We start from the raw sequence: 27,175 nt of genomic DNA, 5'->3' as shown, positions 1-27,175 counted from the left end.
AGTATATTGACAGATATTGAAAGATGCAAAATATTTATTAATTGTTTTCTACAGTTTTCATATAATTACTGCTCTGATTGGGTTGCTCTGTCAGCTAAACGCATGTTTTTGAGTCTCTATACTCTATTTAATGATTAAGCGATTACTAAATTAGTTGACGGTTATTTAAAGTAATCACGATTAATCCGATTAATTGTTTCAGCCCTACTTGTTACCTTTCCTATCAAAGTCTTTACTACAGTAAAGATAATCGTTCTGCAGTTGGGTTCTGACAGTTAATTGCTTAAATGTTTCACATTATTTGATGAGCCACAAAAAGGGCTTATATTTCTACTGTTTATTTTTTTATATTCTATTTATAGATGAATATTAAAGAATTTATATTATTATTATATTATTTTCAGTAATTTTTTATTTGATTGCTTAAATTTAGAAATATTTCATAATTTAATCAATAAATTATTAACATTAATTGAATATTGAATATTAATTGGTTGATTTAATGCATTAGTTAAATCATATGAATGCATATTTTAAAAATGCATTTAACTGGCTTTTTTTTTGAGCAAACAAAATACTTATTTATTTGATGGTGGCCTTTTGAGCTCAGATACTAGATCATGCAAGTTAAATTCACAAAACCTGCTTTGCTGCAGAGAGCCCCCTCCCCTGACAAGACATTTTCTCACAGTTAGGATGGATTTATTTTGGCTTTAGGTGATGCAATGACCCATATTTTGTTCAGTTTTTTTAAACTTCTGAAAAATAAACTTATCCAAACAGTAGCTGCATGTCAGTAACACTGTGAACTGCTAATGCTTGGTCCAGATATCACAGTGAGATTTAGTCTTTTAAAAGAGATTTTAAGGGATTTTTTTATAGTGGGTCAAACTACAAAATAAAAGCCATTTCCCCAACATTCATGACATGCTGTTTGGCTTGTTATAAATTTAAATATTGCATTCTGTGGGTGTTAGAAAATAAGTTTTCAGACAGGAGAAGAAAGAGGCTAATCTAAAAAGAAAACTGCAGTTATCTGTTGTTTGAAACTCAGACTTCCAGCTTCAAACATCTAGCTCTTGTTATCTTAGCCAGGTATTCTCGTCTTTCTCTGCTACTTTCATTCTTAATCAAAAACACACTCCATCTGCAGGATTTGAGTGGTAAAAGGTTAACGAGGCAGTAGGGAGGGTTTTATCTACATATATATACATATATATATACATCTGTCAGTTAGGTCATGTACATACAATAGAAAATCTAAGTGCTGTGTCCTTTATGTTGAGTATGTTAAAAAATAAATATGTAAAATGATTGAAAAAAATCATTATGAAAAAACCCTGTAAAACAAAGAAGACATCTATGCGATTTGTATGTCACATAGATGTAGATCTATGTGATCTGCAATAGTTTAATTTGAATGTCTAATTTTTTCCCACTCAGGTGGACTTTTGCTGCTGGCTTCAGCGGTAAATTTAGGGCACATTAGTGAGCTATGGCGCTAAAAGGTTAACGTCTTAATGCTGTTATAGAGTAAAACCCACTCAGACGCTACTTGAAAATCATCCATGTCGCGTCTAGCCAGTTGCAACCATTGCCTCAGAGCAACAACAGCTTAATCCATCTCCGATATATGTATCTACTTGCTTCCGACTATGTTTTTCTATCTTGTTCGAGCCGAATTAAAAAACCCTGTCTTTTAAAGCAGCTTCACAGACACAGCCTTTGAGGATGGTCTTGTCCCATATAGCCACTGAGAAATACAGTTAAACCAAACTTTTGACTTTAATACTTCAACAAGATCCATAACTAGAGCAAAACATTATGTGAAAAAGCCAACATATCCTATCTTGTATCTTTAAAAAAAACAAGGACTTGTAAAATTCAAGGAAAATTGAGAAAAACTGCAAAATAAAATGGAAAAAAAAAATCACTATGCCTTGTCATGGGTTTGGTCTTATGAATAAAATATATGCTTGATGTCTGAAGTTTTGTTTCTTGTCTTTATTAAGCTTGCAAATGATTTCACATTTTGTTTTGTGTATGAAAATTGAAGTGAAAGTTTTTTTTTGTTGTACAAATACTCAAGTTAGAGAACATACAGTACGAGAAGAGGTCATTCTTAATAAAAAGGAAATATCCTCATTGAGGAAAATGTTCTTATATCCCTTTTTCAGTAGCAAGAAGATACATTACCAAAGCAGATAATAAGTGCAACATTTCAAAACACTGATGGTATTAATGTACCTTCAGATTTAAGGATAAATTTAGTGCAGTATTTCCCCCACCTTATCCTCACAAACATTAACAATGGCAGCAGCTGGGTTTGGGGCTACATTCAGGACTACAGCAGGGCTCAAGGTTCGGGTTCACACCCTTTGATATCTGGCTTTCTCCAAACACCATGGTAGCCTCAAACTGTGCCTTGACTTTCTCTATCTGTGCCAGCACAGCTTGGATGTCAGGTCTTTCCTCCAGCGGGAGAGGGTATCGCTCTGAGGGGTCAGCCTCCAGGTCAAAAATGAGAGGTGGGTCGTGGGCCTTGAGGACAGCGATCCCGGGACAGTCAGGATCAGGGGTGGTAGCACTGTGGGTGGCACCTGGTGAAAAAGAAACAAGAGGTTTAAGATAAACCCCACTTTGACTGTAGGCATCTTTCTATCCACTTTCTCCTCAACAAATAGCAAAAATAAATCTGATATAGTGAAATATTTTGTCATTTTACAATTGAGATTTATATATTTTTTTTTTTTTCATTTTAGTGAAACCTTGTGGCACACAAACAAAATATGACTAAAAAGTGAGAAAAAAGGATTAATGCAATTTCTTCCGCAGAAAATAATCTAATCTGTTGCTCAGTTCCCTTGAGTCTGAGATCCCTTTTTCTGCAAAAGCTGTTCTGAGTCTTGATGCGTGTCTCCCAGGTCTTTTGTATTTATCTGTATGTAACTTAGCAAATCTCACAGTGTATTATCATTATCAGTTCGTACGAAATCGTACGAAAAGGTATGCACCGTAATTTCGTACGTTTTGGACGTTTTTTTCGTTGTATTTTTACGTCTTGCCTCGAGACAAGATATCCTTGCGCATGCGCATCTTACGCACCATTCAATAACATATAATTTAACATACAATTAACCCTAACCCTGACCCTACAGGTGCTGGTCATAAAATTAGAATATCATGAAAAAGTAGATTGATTTCAGTAATTCCATTTAAAAAGTGAAACTTGTATATTATATTCATACATTACATACAAACTCATATATTTCAGATGTTTATTTTGTTTAATTTTGATGATTACAAATGACAACAAATGAAAATCTCAAATTCATCATATCAGAAAATTAGAATATTGTGAAAAGGTTCAAAATTGATGGCCCCTGGTGCCACACTCTAATCAGCTAATTAACTCAAACCACCTGCAAAAGCCTTTAAATGGTCTTTCAGTCTAGTTCTATAGGCTACACAATCATGGGGAAGACTGCTGACTTGACAGTTGTCCAAAAGACGACCATCGACACCTTGCACAAGGAGGGCAAGACACAAAAGGTCATCGCTAAAGAGGCTGGCTGTTCACAGAGCTCAGTGTCCAAGCACATTAATAGAGAGGCGAAGGGAAGGAAAAGATGTGGTCGAAAAAAGTGTACAAGCAAGAGAGATAACCGCACCCTGGAGAGGATTGTGAAACAAAACCCATTCAAAAATGTGGGGGAGATTCACAAAGAGTGGACTGCAGCTGGAGTGAGTGCTTCAAGAACCACCACACACGGACGTATGAAAGACATGGGTTTCTGCTGTCGCATTCCTTGTGTCAAGCCACTCTTGAACCACAGACAGCGTCAGAAGCGTCTTGCCTGGGCTAAAGAGAAACAGGACTGGACTGCTGGTGAGTGGTCCAAAGTCATGTTCTCTGATGAAAGTAAATTTTGCATTTCCTTTGGAAATCAAGGTCCCAGAGTCTGGAGGAAAAGAAGAGAGGCACTTCATCCACGTTGCTTGAAGTCCAGTGTAAAGTTTCCACAGTCAGTGATGGTTTGGGGTGCCATGTCATCTGCTGGTGTTGGTCCATTGTGTTTTCTGAGGTCCAGGGTCAACGCAGCCACATACCAGGAAGTTTTAGAGCACTTCATGCTTCCTGCAGCTGACCAACTTTTTGGAGATGCAGATTTCATTTTCCAACAGGACTTGGCACCTGCACACAGTGCCAAAGCTACCAGTACCTGGTTGAAGGACCATGGTATCCCTGTTCTTAATTGGCCAGCAAACTCTCCTGACCTTAACCCCATAGAAAATCTATGGGGTATTGTGAAGAAGAAGATGCAATACACCAGACCCAACAATTCAGAAGAGCTAAAAGCCACTATTAGAGCAACCTGGGCTATCATAACACCTGAGCAGTGCCACAGACTGATCGACTCCATGCCACGCCGCATTGCTGCAGTAATACAGGCCAAAGGAGGCCCAACTAAATACTGAGTGCTGTACATGCTCATACTTTTCATGTTCATACTTTTCAGTTGGCCAAAATTTCTATAAATCCTTTGTTTTTATTGGTCTTCAGTAATATTCTAATTTTCTGATATGATGAATTTGAGATTTTCATTTGTTGTCATTTGTAATCATCAAAATTAAACAAAATAAACATCTGAAATATATGAGTTTGTATGTAATGTATGAATATAATATACAAGTTTCACTTTTTAAATGGAATTACTGAAATCAATCTACTTTTTCATGATATTCTAATTTTATGACCAGCACCTGTAACCCTAAGATACAAAACAGCAAGCAACCTAGTGAGAGACATTAAGAAGTAATTATTGCACTGTTTTTCCCAGTTTTACGTCCGTCCGCGGATCTGCTTTTTTCGTCTGTCTGGCTGCGCATGCGCACTGATATGTTTTTTCGAGGAAAAACGTCAAAAACGTACGAAATACTGTGCATAACTTTTCGTACGATTTCATACGAATTGATAATGAGAATATGTTGAATGTCACCAGAGGCCTGTTTCATCAAACTAAGATAAAACAGCATCAACCTCATTTTCTGTATATTCTGGCTTAATTATGGATCAACTCAGTTTCATAATAGCTGCTCCAGATGAGGCTAACAGCCAGGCTTAGTTAATACTGGAGCCTTACCTGTTCTGTCAATGATTCAGTGATCAGATGCTAATGAGATTACCGCTGATTTCCTCAGGTGTTCAAACACTTATTTGCAGCTGAATCATACAAATAAATAGTTACAAAATCATAAATTGTGATTTCTGGATTTTTGTTTTATTTTTTTAGATATTTTAGATGTTTGTTCTATTTCAGACCCTCCATTATTTCTAAGTGGGAGAACTTGCAAAATAGCAGGGTGTTCAAATACTTATTTTCCCACTGCATGCATGCATGCATGCAGTGGGAAACATACATAAACATACATAAATATCAATGTGCACATCTGATGTTGCACACTGGTACTCAGGGGGGTTATGTGTATAGAGTTCTGGCAATGTAGATAATAGATTCAAGCTAACAATTTGTTTGGATGATTTTTGATCATTTCATGTGTTCACTGTTGTGTATGTGAGCTAATTATTTATGCTGCTTGAGATGTTGTTTTAAAGCTATAACAAGCTTTATTTCACTAAAGGTTTAAACACTAACATAACCTTAACATTCTTTTGTTTTCTCATATGCTCATTCCGTTTTAATACCAAGATATGACAAAAAGGTCCCTTGAGATGAGTCCCTTGTGTCTGCTAGCTCGATCAAACAAGTTAAGAATCAATTCACCAAAGGTTATTGTTTTCTGATTAAGTGATTCATTTGATGAAACATTATTCTGCCAAATAATATTTTGTTTACCTCTTGGAATGCATGAATTGGATCAAACATATCCAAACCTTTCAAGATAAACTTTTTTTTTTCTCAAACATAAAATCTAAGCTGAATTATGATATTGTTGCTTAATTTTATTAATTATGGTTTTCAACCATGTTTTCTTCCTCTTTTTCTACATAGTAGTTTAGTTAACTAATGTAATCAGGGGTTTTTAACTGAAACATGTTTGACTTGGAGATGAAAGACTTTTGTTAAAAACCTCTTAAGAGGTTGTGTTGAATTTATTCCAAATCTGTGCATAGAGTTATCAGTTTGAACACAGTTTAGCTCGATTTACACTTATGTGAGAATCCAAAATACCATAATTGCACAACACATGCTTTGTTAAAGTTTTTTTTTTTTTGCGCTGTAGCTACCTTTTCCTGCTACAAAAGACTTTTAATTTGGCAAATGGAAATTTTAACCCTGATACATTTGCAACATTTGCTGGCAGAGTAAATGTGCTCTATTATTGAATGATGAGGGCCCTTGCATAGATTTGGAAACCTTTGGGCATCGCTACTTAAATCTCAAGTGCTACTTAGAACTCAAGTGCGGAAAAGAGCAGTATGGATATTAGCTGAGCATCAAGGTCATTGTCATTCCAAAAAAGAAAACAAAAAACAATCCACTGAACTTTGTTTCCAAGTTTGAAGACGTTTTGCTTCCCATCCAGGAAGTTTTTTCAAATCAAAATGTCAGGAATAGCGTTGAGTTTGAGGTTTTATAAAGTAGCCCATCAAAACTTTGTTTTTGTTTTGAAAACATGCAAATTGAAACGGATTAATGGGGGTCGTTTGGCTTCTTTTGTTAGCCTGCAATGCCCCATACCCTTCTAAGTGTTTTGAAGGGGTGGACCCCTTCGTCCGTTTCAATTTGCATGTTTTCAAAACAAAAACAAACCTGGAAACAGAGTCCAGTGGATTTTTTTTTATTTTCTTTTTTTGGAATTAGCTGGGCACGTTTCTGTACTGGGAAATAAAATCGAAAGACAAAACTTAGTTAACTGAACTAAACCATAGCAGCAGAAAAAAAAAAAAACCACTAAGTATTCCCACAGCTGTATAACAGCACAACTCAATTGGCTTTAACATACAGAAAGATTTGCATTTTAGCTGAATTCTTTACTTTGATCTTCATGTGCCATTAATTATAAATAATGCTCACATATTTCTTGTCTCTTTTTAAATGATTTTCGAATAAAGTTGTGAGATTAAATAAGAACCAATTAAACTATGAGGTCAGAATTCTGCCAAAATGGACACGTGTAACAACACTGATATAAGCAGTTTTATTTAAAACACACACAAATAAATTACCTCCATTCACACTGTGAGGGTTTAATGCGTGCAGATTCAATACCATGAAGCCCCCATGAATCTGCATGCAGAGAACATTCAAGATGCATGTGGGGAGTAGTTTATGTGTTTAAATTAAAAACTGCTGAGAATTTAGCAGAGTTCTGACTTCATAATAAATAGAATTTAAAGACTGATGCAGCCATTAATGTTTTATAGATCATGTCTATAAAGAGCTTAAGATTGTACTTTATATTCAGTCTCCTCTGTGTGTTTTAGGTGCTACCTCGTGTGTAGAAGTGAGCCTTGTACTTTCCCCATCTTAGAGCAAACAGCCCAAATTTTTCATTTGGATCTGTGGGGTAAAACATCATTGCCTCCCTTTGACTCTGTAAAACAGAGAAAAAGAATAAAACCACACAACATGTTTAAGCCAGCCTGGTTTATAAGAATCAGTATTTACAGAACTCAAAGATCAAAGCTGCTACCTTTCCTTTGCGAAGGAGAAGATTGGTCATATCAAACCCGTCCAGGATCACCGGGGGAAGTTTGGCTTCTGCCAGATTTGCAATGGTTGGGAAGATATCCAGAGTGCTGGCCAACTCATGGGTCACCCCTTAATAGAAACAGTGCAGGGACAGGGCTGCTGTCACTACAAGCTCATTACTGTTAGATAGAAGAGATGACTGAGGGCATGAAAAGAACTTAAACAGTTTGTCCAAATGTATATTGTAATGGTTGATCAAAGAGGATAAAAACTCCACAGAACCTTTTTTTTATCTCTACGTTATTTAACTCTAACTTAACTTTCAGTGTCTTTACCTGGTTCAATGACCCCTTGCCAGTAGGCAATGGCAGGCTCCCTCATGCCTCCTTCATACGTTGTACCTTTGCCACATTTCAGGGGGCCTGAGTTTCCTCCACGGGACATACGCATCAGTTCAGGCCTACACACAGAAAGGAATAAAACGGATGCCGTTGACCTAAGGTTTACAGCTTTTTAGCCTGCTGTAAACAATTGTAAATGGATCATTATTCTTAGATAGTGCAAGGCTTGGATGGGTGTAACAAACGAGGCAGAACAAGCTCCCTTTGTCAGTCTTTACTTCTGTATTTAAAAACTGACTGTTAGAAAAATGTTTCGGGGGGAACACTTCTCACTTCACAATTAATTTGTGAGCCAATTGAGCAGCTCTAAAAAAAATGTTTTCCTGATATGCAATTTGAACTATCAGGCTGATTAAGGGGTTTTATTTAGTCTCTGAACAAAGCCAGGTAAATCTTTAGCGTCTAACCATATCTCTCTGATGGGTCTGTTGGGCTTTTCAGTTTATTCAGTTATTTTAGTCCTTAAACTTTTTCAAACAAAAGTAGAACTTTGCAACAACCCCAAAATTAAACTGTGAGCTTGTGAATACACAAGAAAAAAGACAAAAGCCTCTGTATTTCCTCAAAAATATCTGCCAAAAGAACAGATATGTCTCTGTGATCTCTATATTTTCCTCAATGTTTCACATTTGCAACCAACCAACCCGTTGTCAGCAGTGAAGAAAATAAGCGTGTTGTTGATCACGCCCACTTTTTCCAGGGTTGCCATCAGGTTTCCTATCGTGCTGTCGAACTCAAAGAGGGCATCTCCAAATGGACCTCTTAAAGAGCGACCTGCTGCTCCTGTGCCAGCATACTGCGGGTAGTGGGTATGCTGTAAGAAAGGCAGTGAATAAGGTTGAAGTATAGTATTTTGTACCATATGGCAGAAATTATGATAATACTTAAAAAACAGAAACATACTACTGACTTTAAAAGTAAAATTTTAATTGTATTTTTTTTGTCTGAAAGTAAATTCTCTTATGTTTGATTCAATTTTCAAAATAGAAAAGGGAACAAAACGTTTGATTTAAGTCAGCTTAAAAAACACAAAAGGAAAGAACAGACATTTATGCTCCTATGCAGACTTCAATAGTGGTAACCAATGAGATTCCTTATTTGATTTTTAACTTTTCAAATTAAAGAAAAGAAAAAATACACCTTTATATTTATAAGACTTCTCAGAACATAAGTCAACAAAGTTGCCACAGTTAGAGACAAGCAAAGTACAGGCCTCCCCAACCCTGTGAGTCAAATGTTCAAAGTCTGACCTTTTAACATGATATAATTCATCAGACTGCAGGTAATTGAAAGTTATGCTCATATGACAGAAACACAATGTGATCACATAGTTGAGTTATTAATGTTGAAATTTAAACATTGTATTGTCGCTTTAAAATTGATTTATTTCAATAAATTGAAAGTATAAGTAATTAGACTTGTAACACCGAGAGTGATGCATTTGAAGAGACCCATCTCTTAAATTTAAAAAGAGCAAATGAAAACCTCATGATCAGTTTCAAAGAAAGTTATAGAACATATATATTTTTAATGGAGAATAGTTATCCTGCTGAAAAAAGCAATATACTTCATCGTGTATATTGACTAAACATATGTGGAGGTGATGGCCTAGTGGTTAGAGCAGTGCGCTTGTGCTCTGATAAGGTTGCAATTATCTGGTTAGATCCCCACAACCTGCACTCTGGGTCCCTGAGCAAGACCCTTAACCCCACACTGCTCCCTGAGTGCCAGACGATGGCAGCTCACTGCTGCCTCAGGGGATGGGTTAAATGCAGAGATCAATAAAGTTAAATTATTATTATTGATATATCTTGATATGAAAGCAATCAGAATAACTACAGAGCACCGAAAGAGGCCAAGGTTGCTTTAATAACAACGTTAAACTTATCTGTAAGCACAAAGATCAGGTCAGTTTGTACACCAATCAAATATTACCATGAACAAGGAAGTGGTGCTTCTGGTTGTATCTAAGTTAAGCATAGAAGCAGTTGGAAATGCTTATTGCTCCTACATGTTTCGCAGGTGGGTGCACTGAATGCTGAGCCTCTCCTCCCTTCATCCTGACTCCAGGATCTTTATGTGCAAAGGAGTAGGGTACTTATTTGGATGCAGACATCTCTTCTGTTTCAAGAGTAGCTTTTCCTACAGAACACGGCCTTGTACACCTTTTCATTTCACTCAGCCTCTGATTAATATGCTTGGAGCTCTCTGTGAAAATCCTGCCTGAAAAACCATCACCTTTTTTTTCCTTCATCCTCCTGATGGCACTGTCAGGGACAGTTTGACAGCCCTCAAGGCATCCCAATGATTTTTTTTTGAGTCTTTACATAAAATTTCTGTATTCTAAATCCTTTACTTGTTTTCTGTTAAATAACTGCAGCTTCTGATAAGCAGAATGTTGGGTTTCTGTCAGCTCTGAAAGATTATCACTTAGACATTTAGAGAAATACAGATTTATAATATGTCATTTTGTGTAGAATAAATCATTTAACCTATTAATTGAACTTCTTAAATTGAGACTCATAAATGAATTAATTTTCAATGATACACAGTAAATTCCACTTTTAAATGTGCAGTTTCAAAGTACATTGACTCCTCTAGAGTTATTACAATAACTGGAGTAAAATATACACTACATAGAGATCTACTTTAACAGTAATTCCCGAGTGGGACCAAATATACTCTTAAAGTGTTACTTTAACACTGCAAAATTGACTGTGTTCTTTTTATATATAATAATATAACATAATATATTGCACTGCACCATGCATACCTCAGTTTTTCAGAAACCAGGCTTATATATCTAGTTTCGATTCATTAAATTAGATAATAATCATCATTACCTGTATTGTCTGCAACCAAACTGAGCTGTTCCAGAGAAAAGGTATTCTGTGTTAGAGTATTGAATTACTTACATGTGATGGATAATAAAGGAAGAAGGGCTGTTTGTTCTTGGCAGATGTGATTATAAAATCGGTTGCAAAGTCACTGTAGGCCCTTTCCAGATCAAGGAAGTTGACCGGCTGTTGTTTAATGTTGTCATTATGAACTAGTGGGACGGTTACTACTCCGATATCACACAGTCCAAAACACTTTATATCTGGAGGGAAACAGGTCAGGTTGTGGCAAGGGCCCTGAGGAGAAAAAACAACAGAGCAGGTTGGCATACAGATGCATTTAAAGTCCAAACTTTTAAAGGTGTTGAAACATTTACCTGGTCATGAGAGTATGGTATTCCTAAGTATTGATCAAATCCTTGTTTAGTTGGGAGAAATTTTCCATTGGCCCCATATCCTAAGTGCCACTTTCCCACGGTGGCTGTGGCATAGCCCAAAGGTTTCAGCACCTCTGCGATGGTGGTCTCATTCAGGGGGAGACCCCCAATGGAGCCTGGGTAAAACACACCTGGGAAGACCCCTGAGCGAGTCTGGTAGCGACCTGTTAACAACGATGCCCTAAGATGTAAACAAAGCAAATGCTGTGGTTAGTCAGGAAGTGCAAAAATAATGAGATATTGTAAGAAAGCTGCAGCATATTATTCCATTAGAACATGATAAGACAGTGCTTGTCATAAAGCAGTGGGGCACCTGGACGGGCTGCAGACTGGGCTGGTGCAGTAGAAATCTGTAAATCGCAGACCTCCTGCAGCAAGTCGGTCCAGATGAGGAGTCAGTGAACTGGGGTGTCCATAACAGCCCAGGTCTCCGAAACCAAGATCGTCTGCGAAAAACAGGACGAAATTGGGCGGCGAAGCAGAGCAAATGTAAAACAAACAGAAAACAAAAGTGGAGGAGAGCGGGTTAGCCATGGTAGTAAACAGTCATGTGACTCAGAAAAGAAAAGGAACTATATGTTTCACAACAAACTGAAAACCCATGTGAAGTTCGAGGTGCCTCGGAATTAGGAAAAGAACAAGGGAGATGGTATAAATTACTGCGAAAGACTACCAGTAAAATGCATGTAAGTACCCTTACTATAGATTTTCACCGGCATTAAATGTTATATATGCATAGTTTTTACAAAAAAAAAAAAAAATTATAATTTTTTTAAGCGTTTCCTTGATGACGAAAGAAGTTACTTTTTGTTTAGATTTTAGTTTAGTTTTAGATAACTAAATCCAATGCCGAATAATGATTTAAATGTATTATATCAAGCACGAAGTAATGGGTTTTATGGCACTTGATAATACCGTTTTACCATATCAGAATATTCCGTTTTATTGAATGCATCAAACAAGTGACGCGGACGTTCACTGAAAGGTCGTGCGCAATTACGTCACAAGTTACGGGAAATTTAATTTAATTTTTTTTTTTTTTTTTTTTTCATTAATTGAACTGCAGAGTAGATAGACTAGTTTTTCTGGTCCGACTAGACATACGGAGCTTTTTCAGCAAAACATCGCAACGGAATGTAGATTTATATTAGTTAGTATCATGATGCAAAATTTTTGACAAAACAAAGAGTGAAAAATGTGGTGTTCTTATTTTCTTGTTAAGAAAGCTGAGCTTCTCAGCAGGGGCGGCGTTAGATAGGGGGTAAGAGGTGGCCCTGGCCACCCTTAGCCAATCTTTGGCCACCCTTGTGGCCACCCCTACCATTTTTTTTACACCCTCTAATACAGACAGTGGCAGCAGTAATGGCCTCAAGGGTTATTGAACATTTTAATCTTTCATATATTAACAATTACTTTATAACTAAAATGATGTGGTCAATTGTATAAATGTATAAATTATTTTTGAAATATAACTTTTAATACATTGACTTTGGCTGTTAACAATATGTAACATGCAATAATACATTTCAATATTAGATTTTGCTGCTTGTGAAGGAGGATAATTACTGATGCAGCTTATATGCAATCCATCCATCCATCCATCCATCCATCCATCCATCCATCCATCCATCCATCCATCCATCCGCAATCATTTCAAATTCCATTTGGATATACAATAGAGATATTGGCACCAGAATTGGCTGTTATTCGTAATAATTTTTAAATTAATGTTTTTGAGTCCTTTATAAATAATGCACTAAAATACATCTGTCCAACTCTATAAGTATAAATAGCAGTGTATTGTGGTAAGCTTGTGTTCTCAACAATAGGAAAGCATTCAATAGATATATGTTTGAGCTCATTTTTGGAAAATACAAAAACCTAATGAAAGCGTCCCGGTCAAGTATCTGTAGGTCCATCCGCCACCACCAACAGTAATCACAAAGTAACACCCCTGTGTAGGCAATATTAAAATATGATCATGCTTTTAAAATCTCTATCTCATCTGACACATTTTATATTATATATTCCCACCTGCATCCAAATCCATGTGCATCCACGTGACTTCTTTTAGTATGAACTCTTATTTAATCCTGCTCAACCAAATCTTTTTTCTGCCTCTTAAAGAGGGAAATTTGAGCCAGTGTTTTAGTCCTGTGTGGCAGCATTGGTTTCCCACTGATTCAAGCTGACACATGGTCAATTGCACAAACAAAAGAGAGAAAAATCTATTGCACTGCGCTTCAATACCCTCTGCTATGGGTAGAATTGCATGTCACAGATGATTTTGTTATGTAAAAAGAATAGAAGGGCAGTTTATTTTGTGTATATTCTGAGGCAAACACCAGTGAGGAGAACGGGGAATGAGGAAACGAGAGGGCAAGCCCTGCATTTCAATAGGGTTGCATTTTGTAAAAACAAAGAGAAGTATGGCTTAAAATAAAACTGTACCTATTTTAGTGAGCCCCTATCTAATTTAAAATTGTCCCCTTTTTATAGGGTAATACAAATCCTGTTGAAAGAAAAAATTTTTTTTAGGTTTTAAGGCTGGTGGTAGTTTGACAAAAAAAAAAAAAAAAATACTTAAATGAATATATGTCTATTAAAGTCATGCATATATTGAGATGCATGTGTTGTCTTCTACCTTTCATTTGGCTTGCATGCTGTCCAGTGCCACTGTTCAGCCTCAGGGAAATTGATGCCTTTGATTTATCATTCACTTTCACATCTCTCCACAGTGATGACCTAGATTTAGCAGCCGCTGTGCATTTGTGTATTCATGTATGTGGATAAGATGAGGAGGAAGGAGTAAGAATGTGGAGAAATAAAGTGACTAAAATGACGGAAGTGGCAAAACGTTTATGTTTCATTTACTTTGTGCAATTCTACCTCACATGAATACTCAGATCTTTGAAAAACTTCAAACTATTACTAAACATATGCAGTTATTCACATGGTGAACATTCAGAGGTTGAAGTGGAATTAGCTGTGGCACACAGGAACAACAAAGGAAAGATCAGAGTTAATAAAAACATTTGAAGAAGCATCTCACAGCTGGAGCTCCCTTTTTAATCTTTTTAAAGACAGAAGACAGATCTCCGAAGGAAATGATGTTGCTTTGGTGCAGAAAAGGCTCCTGTTTCTTTTTAAACAGATGTCTTATTTAAAACAAGGGTTTGATACTTGTAGGACCACCTACATGATGAGTCCAATTAGCAGTCTTCCAGTCTTTAGTCCAATTAGCTTTTTCTGGAACACATAAAGTCAAGCCATTAGGTAACAATAGATGAATATTCAACATTCAAATTTGGTTACTGCTAATGATATGTGAGGTACTTTTTGAAGTTCTGGCGTTAACTTGTCAGAAAGACGAATGAAAAGAACTCCTGTTGATAAATAACAGCGCCTGCAGAACCAAAGATCTGTCTGCAATGTGATTTAATGTGGGGAAGACTGCTCTGACCTTTTTATGCATGGCAAATGATGTAGTCTGAAGCAGCAAAGGCTGCAAACGGGCTCTCAGCCTTGTCTCTGAGTACAGGTGGGTGTAAATCTACATGTTTCTGTGACTCATCATTAATTAAGCCTATTTTATATGACAATTGCACAGGAAGTTGTTGTAGAAAGTTTTCACAATTGTGTTTGTTGATGTTTTTTGAATGTAGAATGAACCCATGGAATCACAATAACTTTCCATGTATTCCTGTGTTTTCTTGCAAAGAAATTTGAGCAGTGTTACAAAATATTTTCATTCACAATTTCAATTGCATGTTTAAAAAAAAAACAAAAACATATGTATATAAAATATTTTCACGCTGTGGTATATTTCTGTTCATTTTGCCCAGTGGACATAATTGGCATATGTTTCACCAGAAGAGTAGGCCACCAAAACGTCATTCAGTGCGGACGAGGAGATATGAGAAAAAGATGCACATAATATTCTTTTTTATAATAAAAGTGCATTTTTATTTAATTCAAATATCAAATGAAGGAGTAGTGGAGTAGGATAGAGTACAATTAGGTTGGAGACCCAGAGAAAAGTTTGCACAGTCAGTTATGAGTTGGAAAATTAAACTCCTGGATTTTATATATTATTAGTGAGCTTTTGGTTAAAATGACCTAAACAACATCGAACAGGAGCTGGAAGCCAGTATTAGAGCAACTTGTTCTTACCAAACTCTCAGCAGAGCCACAGGGTAATCTCCTCAATGCAACACAACATTGCTGTACTAACTCCTGCAAAAAAGTACAAGGTACATGGTTGTACTTTAAGGTAAACACACATTTCAGTATTTGAAAATTATTTCTATTGATCTTATGAAATATTCAAATTTTCTGTTTAAATCATATAAGTTTTTATTTTCTGTAATCCATTATCATCAAAGAAACTAAAATAAATCCTTAAAATTCATAAATCCATAGTGAATGTATATAGAGTAAACATTTTTAGCTCTAAACCAAATTATGGGAATAACTAAACTTTATTCTAAAAGTTATTTAGTTACACCTATACAAAAGTGTGAATATTTGCTTCATGCATACTTGTTAATGGACATTTAAAAGCGAGTGCTAAAGGGGGGTCTAAATGATTATAATTAATGTGCTTCAAGCTGAGGAGTTGTAAGTGCAAAACAAAACTGTGGAGCTGGGAGAGAAAATGAATTTTAGCAACAAGATGACAGCCTAACACCTGCAGAAAGTCTAACCCCCTGCCTCTTCTCTCTTTACCTCTTTATCCTCTGCCTAAGATGTGTTCACAGCTTACTGCCTCACTAAAGAAACACTAAGGAATTATATGACATCTGAGGAAGGAGTAAACAAACAAGAGCTAAAAAGAAAAAAGAAAAGACTTTCCTCTTTTCTCTGTCTTCTTTCTTTGTGTTTTCACAAGGTATCGACTGAGTGAAACTGTGAGCTAAGCTGTGAAGGAGACTGCAAACATGTTGGTGGAAGGCGAACTGACATGCTGCAGGTAAGCCTGTTTAACACAAGTGGGCGCCATTAGATCATATTTTCTCTTGTTTCCTTTAATCCATGGATCCTCACAGTCTCCAAGAGGGAAAAGGTCATATTTAAACAGCTACTGCTGCTCAGCAGACATTCACTTGTTAATTTATTCTCCCTGCTGTTGGACTTACTGAGCTGAAAAGAAAATTCCAAGGGAATTTGTATTTGTAGTAACTTTTCCATTGCAGTCTAATTGGAGGTAATTAAACCTTCTCTTGTGTTAAACCATCTTAAAAGCAGACAGATTGTCAGATGAGTTAGCATTATTGTGGCTTCAGGCATATAACTTTAAAGCATTTATTGTGACTGTATTATATATGAAACTGTTTTGGACTTGGAGGTTCTACCAAACCAATTTGTAATTTTTAGGAATAAGTTATAATGCTTATTAGCAGAACATTAATAAGAAAATCATTAGATAAAATGCAGCTTCAGAGCTGTGATTACAATCGATAGAATGGAAGAGTGAGGCAGATGTGTTTAGTCAATATTCTGACAGTTATCTGTCTAAACAGGGAACAACCCATACACTCTCAGTGACAAAGTAAAATCATTGTTATTCCAGCTCATGAGCAAAGGGAGCAGCAATAGAAAATATCCTGGCAAATAAACAAAGGGTTGTTGGTACAATAGAGGCTGGATGAGAGCACAGAATTATGCAATGAAATCGGACAGGCTTCCATGGAGCAACATGAGCCGAAGAACTCATAAATGTTTGAGGACCTGCTGGGACAGTATGCACTTTTGTCATCGTTCTGGGTCGTACACCAAAGCTCTCAACTGTGTGACAAACATTCTTTTCGCAACACATCTAAGCAAAAATTAAGTGAAGATGCTACAGCTAAACTGAACATTAAGTTGGTTTCCCTCCTTAGTCAAACTAATTCTCACTCACAGTCAGTTCAATCAGTAAAAGCTCGGAGCAGCGACACCTACAGCATTTAAAAAAGGTGGATATACTTACTAAGCTGGCCGAGGGGAGATGAAATAACATAAACAGAGCCGGTGGAAAAGGGCTACTATTTCTTCAACAATGCAGTTAAACTCAGTTTAAACGACGACTTGGTTCTGTCTTTAGGAAACAGGCTGAATGCATTAAGTGACTCACTTTCCAGAGATCCATCCCTCTATATAAGATTGTAGCAACAGCGTCCAGTTTTTTGCATTAAATCAATAACTTTTCAGCAATCCCTCATATTTAGCATGCATGTGCTGACAGTGAACACGAAATCTTATTTATAAGAAGAAACCCTTTGAGCAGAGCCTGTCTTACTTGAGGTAGCCATCTGCGACGCCCAACTGCAGAGTTGAGATGACAGAGCAGCCAAATGTACAAACATCATTTATCTGGTTGACAAATACAGCTAAATATATAGACTCAGGCCCAGCAGAAAAAGCTGCATGTTTCTGTAGAGCAACAACCCCCAACATACATCCAGACTGGTTTAGGAGGTAAATTACAGATTGACTAAGTTTCTTGTATTTCTAAATTAATCTAAACCTGCATGGTTTAAATCAGTGTCAGTAAAAAAATTGAACTTAACTCGATTTTACGGTTTGTAATTAAAAAGAGCAGTTGATACATCTGAAATGTTGATCTGGTCGGTTGTTGCTGACTTTCAGTGTGGGAGCATGTGTGCTTGTGTATACCAATTTTTGTTTCCTTGGTGTCTCTCTTTGGTAATCATGACCTAACCTTGTAACATTTTCCTCCACAATTGCAAGAAAATGTTATAAAGGGAGGCAGCTAGATTGCCCTCATGCCCACTGCCGTCCTTCAACTAGCCTCCGGCTGTCGTCTGCCACAACTGTGCAAAGCTGTTTCCTCAAGTGATTTATTCCATTTCAAACTGACTCTTACATCACTGTTGCTCTAGTTTTACCATAAGAGGGACTTTAGAAAGATACAGATGAATGGAGATTAGACAGATTCTTCTCCTGAGATAATATTTGGCCAATTTGAAATATCTCCTGTATTGGAGATGTAGGATAGATTATGCTACAGGCTTAACAAAAGGCTATTGTTAATATAGCACAAAGGCCTGAAATGGAAAAAAAAAATGTTTTATCAACCTTTATCCATTTGTATATATTCTCCAGCTAACCTTGAAATGAGTTGTGTCTGTCCTAGGGGACAAAAACTTTCAGCTATATCTGTAAATAGTTCTGTCTGAATTATTATAATCTGCCAAGACAGTTTCTCTACAAAGGCTGCTGCTGAATGCATAAGAGAAATTTCAGCATTTTGATTTGCATGTTTTGAACCGTCATCATTTTCTGACCCCACAAACGTTTTATGCAGCTCTCCAACTTTCTTTATCAAACATCCTCCATGTTGCCTTCGCTTTTTTGGTCATTCGCAGTTTTATCCTTATGCCGCATCTGACAAATGCCTCCATTAACTTTTCAGCACTTTGTCACAACAAAAGAGTAAACCTTAATGTTAAGTTTTTTTACTTCGTAACTGTGAAATGGACGCACGTTTTTAGTCTTTACTATATCCTTAAACACAGGAATCTGAAAAGTGTGGCATGAGTCTCTATTCACCTCCACAGCATTACGTTGACAACAAATAAAATTAAGTACATTTAATTGCTTAGAGTCTTACAAAGACATGGCAGGTTATGTTGTCCTACTACACTTAAGAAGCAGCAGCAATTCACAATTTAATAAGAGATTCTGTCAACAGGACTAGGATTGCATGATATATTGCTTGATGTTTTTCTTTTTTTCTTTTTTGACATACATTGGTTGTATAATTAGTTATTTACAAGCAATGCTTATTCCCCTCATGTTGCATTTCGCTGTATGTGTTTCGGGAGTTGGAGGGGAGAGGGCTGGCTATGCTATTTATTGGGGAATTTTGATAGTAATAGTAAAGCAGTAGGGGGATTTGTGGTGTTTAACTGAGGAACTGTCATGGGATGGTCATCTCATTTCACTGTCAAAAGAGCAGTGATATACATCTATGTATATAGCACCAATTCACAACAATTAATCTCAAGGCACTTTACAGTTCACCAGATCATACAGTCAAATTGATTAAAAGTTTTCTATCTAAGGAAAACCAGTTGATTGCATCGACTCATTGACTCAAAGGCAATCCCACGCAATAAGCATGCTTGTAGCGACAGTGGAGAGGAAAAACTCCCTTTTAACAGTAAGAAACCTCCAGCAGAACCAGGCTCAGTGTGATATATGTGATATATATATATATATATATATATATATATATATATATATATATATATATATATATATATTTTATTTTTTTGTTGTTGTTGTTATTGGCAATAAGAGAAACGTGTTTGTTAGATATTGATACTGGCCAAGATTTTTATAACAGTGCATCACAAGACAACTACTTTTGTCAAAGACAAGAAGAAAAAATTTATGAATTGAAAAAGTTGCTTCGGTCAAATCAGAGCTGAATAAAACAAAATGTTGTTAATACTTTAAATTACCCTGAAACATGGTTGTTTCATCATTCTAATGGGAAGAATGTATTGCTTGTCAGAACTGATGCAGATAAACAGAGAATAGTCTTAGAAGAAAACCTGTTAATTGAAAAAACACTTTAGACTACAGGGGAGACTCACTTTCCAGCAGGATCTCAATCCAAATCAAAAAGCATGAATGGAGTGGTTGAGATCAGGGTTTTATAATCATGGTCCTCAAGGTCCTTTATGTTTTAGATGTACCTCTACTCAACTAAACCTGAATTAAATCATTGGCTGCCATCAAATGCTGAATAAGCCTTTTGATCCCCTTTTCATTCAGGTTGGATGTGTGGAAGCAGGGAAACACCTAAATCATGTAGGTCAGTGGGCCCCTAGGATCAGGGTTAAGAAACCCTGGTTTAGATCACAGGAGTTTGGGTTTGAATGGCTCATTCAAATTCCAGACTTATTCCAACTGAGAATCTTTCCCAACACTTAAAAACAATTTTTTTTATTATCTTATTATCTTCAAAGGTTGCTGTACAAAGTAATCACTAAATAGGCTGAATACATATTTTTTCTTTTTTTTTGTCGGTCTGTTTCCTAAAATCTTAAACAGACTACAATGAATTATGTGATAATTTCATGAGAAATTATAGAAACTTTTACAGGACTTTAATAAGTCTGTAATACTCTGTAAAACAAAAAACTGTATTCTGCAAAAAAGACAAAAAAGAGCAATCATACATGACAATAAAAAATAAATCTCTCTAGAATATGTAAACAAAAAAATGAAGATATATTTAAAAACCTTGGCTGATTTTTCCAAGGTTACGGTGCTCATGTAGATCACTCCTAATGACCTGAGCTGGCTTAAGGATGGAGGGTTTATCTAGAGCTGCTGTCGGAAGATGTAACTTCCTCTGCAGCTCATACTTAGTATAGGAGGATCTGATAAAGTTAGGAGCAGATAACATGCTAATAGAAAGTCAAGAGACTTAATGCATCATCCGTTATCTGAAAAATGTAGCCTACAAAGGAGTGTTTTAATTTACTTTAATTGCTTTCATCATTATTAATATTTTTACGACAAAAAATGCAGAGTATTACATAACTTTCTCAGTTGTAGTGTATACAAGGTTTTCTAATTTACTGCATATCTGTTTTTAGCTCTATAAAGTACCTTGATTTGTTATTTATTTTTTATTTTCTTACTTCACAAACAAAGTATGTCTTCTTCGACTCGTTCTCTCCAGTCCCTGTACTGTATAGAGGTAATCACTAGAAAATCACTCAGTAGGGTGAGATAATACGAACATAAGCCTATATAAAGTTTCTAATTAAAGTCTTGAAGCAAAGTTTGCATACCAATCCATTAGATACATTGCTCAGAGGAGTCCATAAAGAGCTGGATGTCTTTCTGTGTTGAATGGGGGGGTTTATTTAAGCTATCATACTTCATATCTGTTCTGAATCTGTGGCGCTCCCAGAGTCGGCCTCCAAGCAAAGCTAGACTCTTGAATCTATTACCACTCCACTGCCCACAAACCCATATCCCATTTCTTTGTGTCATGCTTGATAAAACCCATTCCTTTTCCTTCCACTTTGTCCATCTTTCAGTATTAGAGCTGCTTCTCATTTGTCTCATGGATCTCTAAAGTGCTCCACATTTTGTGAATTGACCCTACTGATCGAACTGGAATCAGATAATTACAGCTAACATAAATGTTCTCAATGTGGATGAGTCTTCCAATTGTAAAAGCTTAGCTATTAAAATGACTGCAACAAGAAATAGTTTGTTATAGAAAAAAATAATTTTCTTGTCTCTTTTTAAAGCAGCTAATCAGAGTTAAAACATTCAAACCTGGTTGTTTCCCCTATTTGCTGCATTAATCTGGTAAAGTTTTCAGTTTATCACTAAACTACAGTAAATTCAAAAGTGCATAACCTGTTTTAAAACAGTCTGATGAATATTTGTTACTTTTTGTGACCAAAATAAATCATATGTCATGTAAACATACAGCTTACTTACTGTAGTTATTAGGCTAATTACGCTCCTGCTGTTCCGCCTTACTGTGAAAATTAAATGTTGTTGAACTTCAAGCACTAATGTTTGAAGAGGAATTGTTTGCTTGGAAATGAATATTTGTATAGCACCATAACTATGTCATCTAATTATACCGTAGTGGGGAAAAGTATTTCCCTACTTATGGATTTCTTCGGGCTTTTATTTTTAAATTTTTTAACGATTTAAAACACATATATAATTGTTGTTGTAGTGTAATTATTTTTAGGAGTAATTAGATCATATAACGTGTTTCTCCCAGCTCACTTTACTCAAAAGAAAAAGAAAGACATAAAGCATAAAGCTCCTACTGTGTGCTTTCTGTGTTGTTAATGGTCAACATTTGCTGAGGCAGTGACCACAGCTGCCCAGAAACTCTCTGTGGAGGCATATTGTCTTTGTCCATTGTAAATCTTGCAATTGAGAAAGGCCCAGGAATACTAAGCATAATTAGCCGAGCAAAAGAAAGAGCCCAGGTTATAATTCACTGAATCCTGAGGCCAAATTTTCCTCTAGTTAAAAAGTGGAATAATTGCATGTAATGGAGCATTGTCTTGGATAAAATATCACAGGCTAATTGAGTGCTGGAGAATCCTCTGGCTCTAGAGATAGGCAGGAAAATGGCAGCCAGTGGATTTTTACTCTCCAACATGCTGCTGAAGCTTGACTGTAAATGGTGAACATTTATTGACCATGCCTCACACTCATCCGTTTGGTTCAACAGAAGTCACTTTGTTCATAAATCCTTGAAATTCCTCTGGTACTTTTTGGCCTTGCTTTTACCTCTAGTTTTAATTGTATTTCTTCCTTCTTACCTTACATTTCAGCTGCTTGACACTTGAGTGGGTTGCTGATCTGTTATTTGCTTGAATTGCAGAAAATGTGTACGTTGTTAGACAATGTGACACAGTTTGTCTGTGCTAGGATACTAACAAGTGTTGTGTAGGCATTTTTTTCATGTTTCTTTTAACAGACATCCTGATTACAGATAAGAGAAATTAGTTGAAACCTTGGAAGTAAATGAATTAGTCTTGCGTCAGGTCTCTGCTTTTTGTTCTTCTTTTATTTTCTCTTAAAACATGGTTTTCCGATTTTTTTTACTTTCCTTCCATACTTCTTATGTTGTCCTTCAAATTTTCTACTTTAATCATTCTTAAGTACAGGGTGATATATATGCTGGTGTGGTCAGGTTCAAGGACTGGACTCAATCTAAGTGAGAAGTAAAAGTTTGAAAGACTTAGAGAAAAACAGGATAAATGTTAAGACACTGAAGAAAGATCTGGATCTCAAAAGCTTTAGAGCCATTGTAATCACTTTATTTTCTGAGTCTTAAGAAGATGGTAAATTTTAAACTCTCCTTTCATGAAGTGTTTGAAGTCTAACAGAACTATATAATAACAGCACAACAAGAAGAGGTTCTCCCCTTTAAACTTTCCTTTTTGGGGGTTAATTTGCATCTTTTATTTTAATACATGTAATACTATTCTCTATCTAATATAAAAATACAATGGAACAATTTGTTGTCATTCAATTGCATGCATGAGCCACATAGGAAAAATCTTGACATGTTAACTGCTTTTTTCTTCCATTATGTTCATTACATCGTGCTTTTTTCAAGTGCTATATAAGTACAACTTGACCAAAATGCTTTACAATACATTCAGTCATTGTGAGCTACATTGTAGCCACAGCTGCCCTGACATGAGCGAGCCATGCACTGGCGCCATGACGCCCTCTCACCACCGTCAGTAGGCAATGCGAGTGAATTGTCTTGCCTAGGGGCACAAGGACATTGAGAGTTAGGGCCAGGGCTTGAACCGTCAACCCCTCAGTTGCAGGGCAAACTCCTGCATCCGATACAACTGTTGCGCCATTTAAATGGTAAATGGCCTGTACTTATATAGCGTTTTCTCAAGTCAGGAGACTTGAACAAAGCGCTTTACCCTACATTCAGTCATTCACCCATTCACGCACACACTCTCACACTGATGGTGGCAAGCTACATCGTAGCCACAGCTGCCCTGGGGCTCACTGACAGCAGCAGGGCTGCCATACACTGGCGCCACCGGGCCCTCTGACCACCATCAGTAGACAATGCAGGTAAAGTGTCTTGCCCAAGGACACAACGACACTGAAAGTGGGAGCCGGGGCTTGAACCGTCAATCCTTCGATTTCAGGGCAAACTCCTACATCCGACGCCAATGTCGCCATTTAAAACATTTATGTAATACATTTGCATACCCGTTTAACCTAAACGCTAATTTTGAGCCAATGTCAAACAAAGATGGCAAACAAATGTAGCAGAATATTTATTTACTTGGATGTTTATAAGATGATAACTAGCCGGTAAGTGGTCAAACTGAAATAAATGCAGCAGAAAGAATAAAGGTATAAATAACAAAGAAAAAATATCAGGAGTTTATGCTTTAGAGGAGGAAGTAGGTAAAACAATGCACATGGGTTTATCTAAAAAATGGATGAGAATCCCGAGTATTGTGCGTGTATTTTTTAACACATTGTCCCAACCTGATCTCTGAAGCTGATGAGATCATGCAGTTGCATGTATGTACGTCACTTGACAATAATCAGCTGAAATGAGTTGGAGCTTTTCTTCAAGGTCAACCTCGTCAGATTTAGTCAACATTGTTCTTGTGCACCATGAATATGTAAATTGTCTTTTTGGGCCCCATTTGAAATCAGATCAATTGAGGCTGGAGTGGATTTACTCGCTGACTGTTAAATACGAAGGAAGCTCATTGACATGAGTGACAGCTGCTGCCCTTCTCAGGTGAAAGAGAGAGAAGAATAACAGGACATTGGTGCAAGCATATGTAAATGTGTTTAACAATCTGTAAAGTGAACCAATAAATTTCTTAAGCAATTATTTGAGTGTAGTTATTATTAATAATGCGTTGTGATAATAGTTGAAAAACTGCAAACCAGAAATAACGAACTGTGCTGACTAATGTGATGGAAGTGAGGAGCAGATATTTATGGTAATGTTCAGATTAAAATAGTCTAGATTCCTTTCAAGCACACAGGTCATTCCTCAATAATTCATACAGGTGTGGATTACCTCCGCAGAGAGGGAGAGTTTACATTCAGGTAAAAAGTGATCTATTTCACCCTATCTACCACCCCATTTCCTCTGACAACTTTCATCTCTATCAGACCCCCTCAGCCATATCATCCCAATTTGACCCTACAGGAACGCCTTTGAATCTTCCTCACGATGAAACATGCATGCATGGGCCAGACAGCTGGGCTCCTTCTTTTCCTCACAGAGGGGGCATTCAGTCCCCCCTACCTCTGTCTGGTCTGTTCCGGCTTGGCTCAACGTGACTCAGTTAAGTCTGTTCATCTCCCTTTGAATGGTCAGGTATTGTTTTACGCCAGGATCCTCTTACCATTGGCAACAGAAAGAGGCAGACACAGACCAGTCCTACACACACACACACACAAACACAGACGCAGGAAGACTGAGGAGCTGGGTCGACTCTGAGAGCAGCAGTTAAATTTCTCCCAGTCTGCCTAGAAAGCTGCAGGAAAAGCACTTTTCTACCAGGATACCCAAACATTCTCCACCTTCCATCATGGTAGCTGGAATTCTACACTTTTTCGTTAGTTCTCTTTTACTTTCATAGAACTTTTTTTTTTTTTTTTTTTTTTTTGCTTTTGGATATTAATGAAGCAAAACTGTCGGTGGAAGTCAGCTCTGTTACCGTCGCCACAGGTATGAAAGACAACCTGAGAAATTATTAAAAAATACAGCTGGTTTAGTTAGTTTTACCTTTTGTGGTGCAATAATTTAGCAATGTTTGCTATTTTCTAATAGGTAGGGTGAAACCAGCAAAATATCCTGGTTAAATTATTGATTTGCAGTACGTTAGGCTAAGTTTTTGCAAAACTAAAAAAAAAATAAAAAAAATGGCCTGACTTTAATTTTATAAAAACTCTGGAGATACTATAGATTATGATTATACATAAATATACTATGAAGCAACCATGTAATAGTATGAGCATGGTCAGTGTTATCTTTTTTTATTATTTAAATTTATTGGAGAAAAAAATTATAATTTATTTTTAAGAAAGATGAACTGGAATGCCAACAATAGATTTTGTTTATTCCAAAATGTCGAACATTCACATACATCTATTGGGCTGAGCTGTATTGAAAACAATGGTAAAATTAAAACCGCAAGCAATGTTGAGTGGCCCTCGTAGCTCAGCACTGCTCGCCCAATTTTGACCACAGAACCTGCGCACCGCCGCCCCCATGCGTACGCCACTGTTGCTAAATCTAATGTTCCTGACATCAGTTCCAGCCATTTCCTATTCCATAGGGCTTGCAGAGAAAAACAAGGGTTTCAACTGTGAAACATGGGACTTTCTAATCTCAGGGGGCTTGGCTAAACTGATATCTACAAATCTTTTTTTAGTGAACGCTGTTCCAAGATGACACACAGAAAAATAACCTCCTCTGACATTGACTTTTTGTACGTCAATCAAGTTTCACAATCCTCAGTAAGGACTGGGGGTTTTTTTGTGTTTCAAGGGGATGCTGTAGAGAAATGAAGCCACACCCACCAAATAAGGGGCTGGATTCCTGTGCAAGATTCCAGCATAGCCATTTTGGTGCAGATTTAACAATCTATGTGGACATTAGGCCCAAAAGTATGGCTGTGGAGTGAGAATTGTTCAATTATTCAAACCAATGGATCTCCAATGTCAGGATCAGGGTTGTTTTGGTTATTTTGGGGTTTGATTACAGCTTTGATAATTGTTGTGTTGTGTTTCCTCAGTTTCTATTTTTGATTAGTTTGGTGATTTTAATTGTTATTCTAGTTTGTGTGTTACTGTACTTGTCTCTAGTTTGTTCTTTGTTGATTCTTGATTAATTTTCATAGTTTCCCTGTCTACTCTCCCTCTGCCCCTGCTGCCATTCTTTCTGTTTCTCTCCCTTCGTCTCTTTCTCTCAGTCTCCCTACTAATCTCACTATCAGCCAATTAGCACCAGTCTCCGTTCAGCAGTATTCCCAGTATTCATTCCCAGTGTTTAGACTCCTCTTGCTCTCACTCGTAGCTGGTTCTTCTGTTTATTCACCAGGCTCATCCTACTCTGTGGTTTCAGCTTTTTTTTCTTGTCTTTCCTGTGTTTTCTGTGATTTTTAAATACTGTTCATAATTTTTCATTAAACATGCAAAAGGTTTGCCTCTCTGCATTTGGGTCCAACACAAAACCTCAGTGTGACACCCTAAAGCAGAAGACTTCATTTTAGGTTTCTTTCCACAGCAGGAAATGCCCATATTTTATTTAAATCATCTCATGG

The 27,175-nt window shown here is 36.7% G+C and overlaps 2 protein-coding genes across 2 annotated transcripts in view; one reads left to right on the top strand and one right to left on the bottom strand.

Moving 5' to 3' along the window:
- Window positions 1–1,989: 1,989 nt before the first annotated feature.
- On the bottom strand, window positions 1,990–11,943 carry arsa (arylsulfatase A). Its single transcript, XM_038299944.1, has 8 exons — window positions 11,647–11,943; window positions 11,274–11,514; window positions 10,975–11,193; window positions 8,704–8,873; window positions 7,994–8,118; window positions 7,660–7,787; window positions 7,458–7,560; window positions 1,990–2,600 (listed from the first exon to the last, which is right to left on the bottom strand). The coding sequence occupies exons 1-8, from the start codon at window positions 11,865–11,867 to the stop codon at window positions 2,305–2,307; spliced, it is 1,503 nt and encodes a 500-aa protein (XP_038155872.1). The 5' UTR covers window positions 11,868–11,943; the 3' UTR covers window positions 1,990–2,304.
- Window positions 11,944–25,343: 13,400 nt separating this feature from the next.
- shank3a (SH3 and multiple ankyrin repeat domains 3a) overlaps window positions 25,344–27,175 on the top strand; it is a 304,312-nt gene continuing 302,480 nt past the window's right edge. The window contains exon 1 of the mRNA XM_038299956.1: window positions 25,344–25,441. The gene's annotated coding sequence lies outside the window, so the exon portion shown is untranslated. The remainder of the gene's footprint in view (window positions 25,442–27,175) is intronic.

This window comes from Cyprinodon tularosa, unplaced genomic scaffold (genome assembly GCF_016077235.1).
Source record: "Cyprinodon tularosa strain WSP-4 unplaced genomic scaffold, ASM1607723v1 ctg44, whole genome shotgun sequence".
Classification (NCBI taxonomy): domain Eukaryota; kingdom Metazoa; phylum Chordata; class Actinopteri; order Cyprinodontiformes; family Cyprinodontidae; genus Cyprinodon; species Cyprinodon tularosa.
Note: the sequence above shows the minus strand (reverse complement) of the source record. Positions and strands in the feature narration are given on the sequence as shown.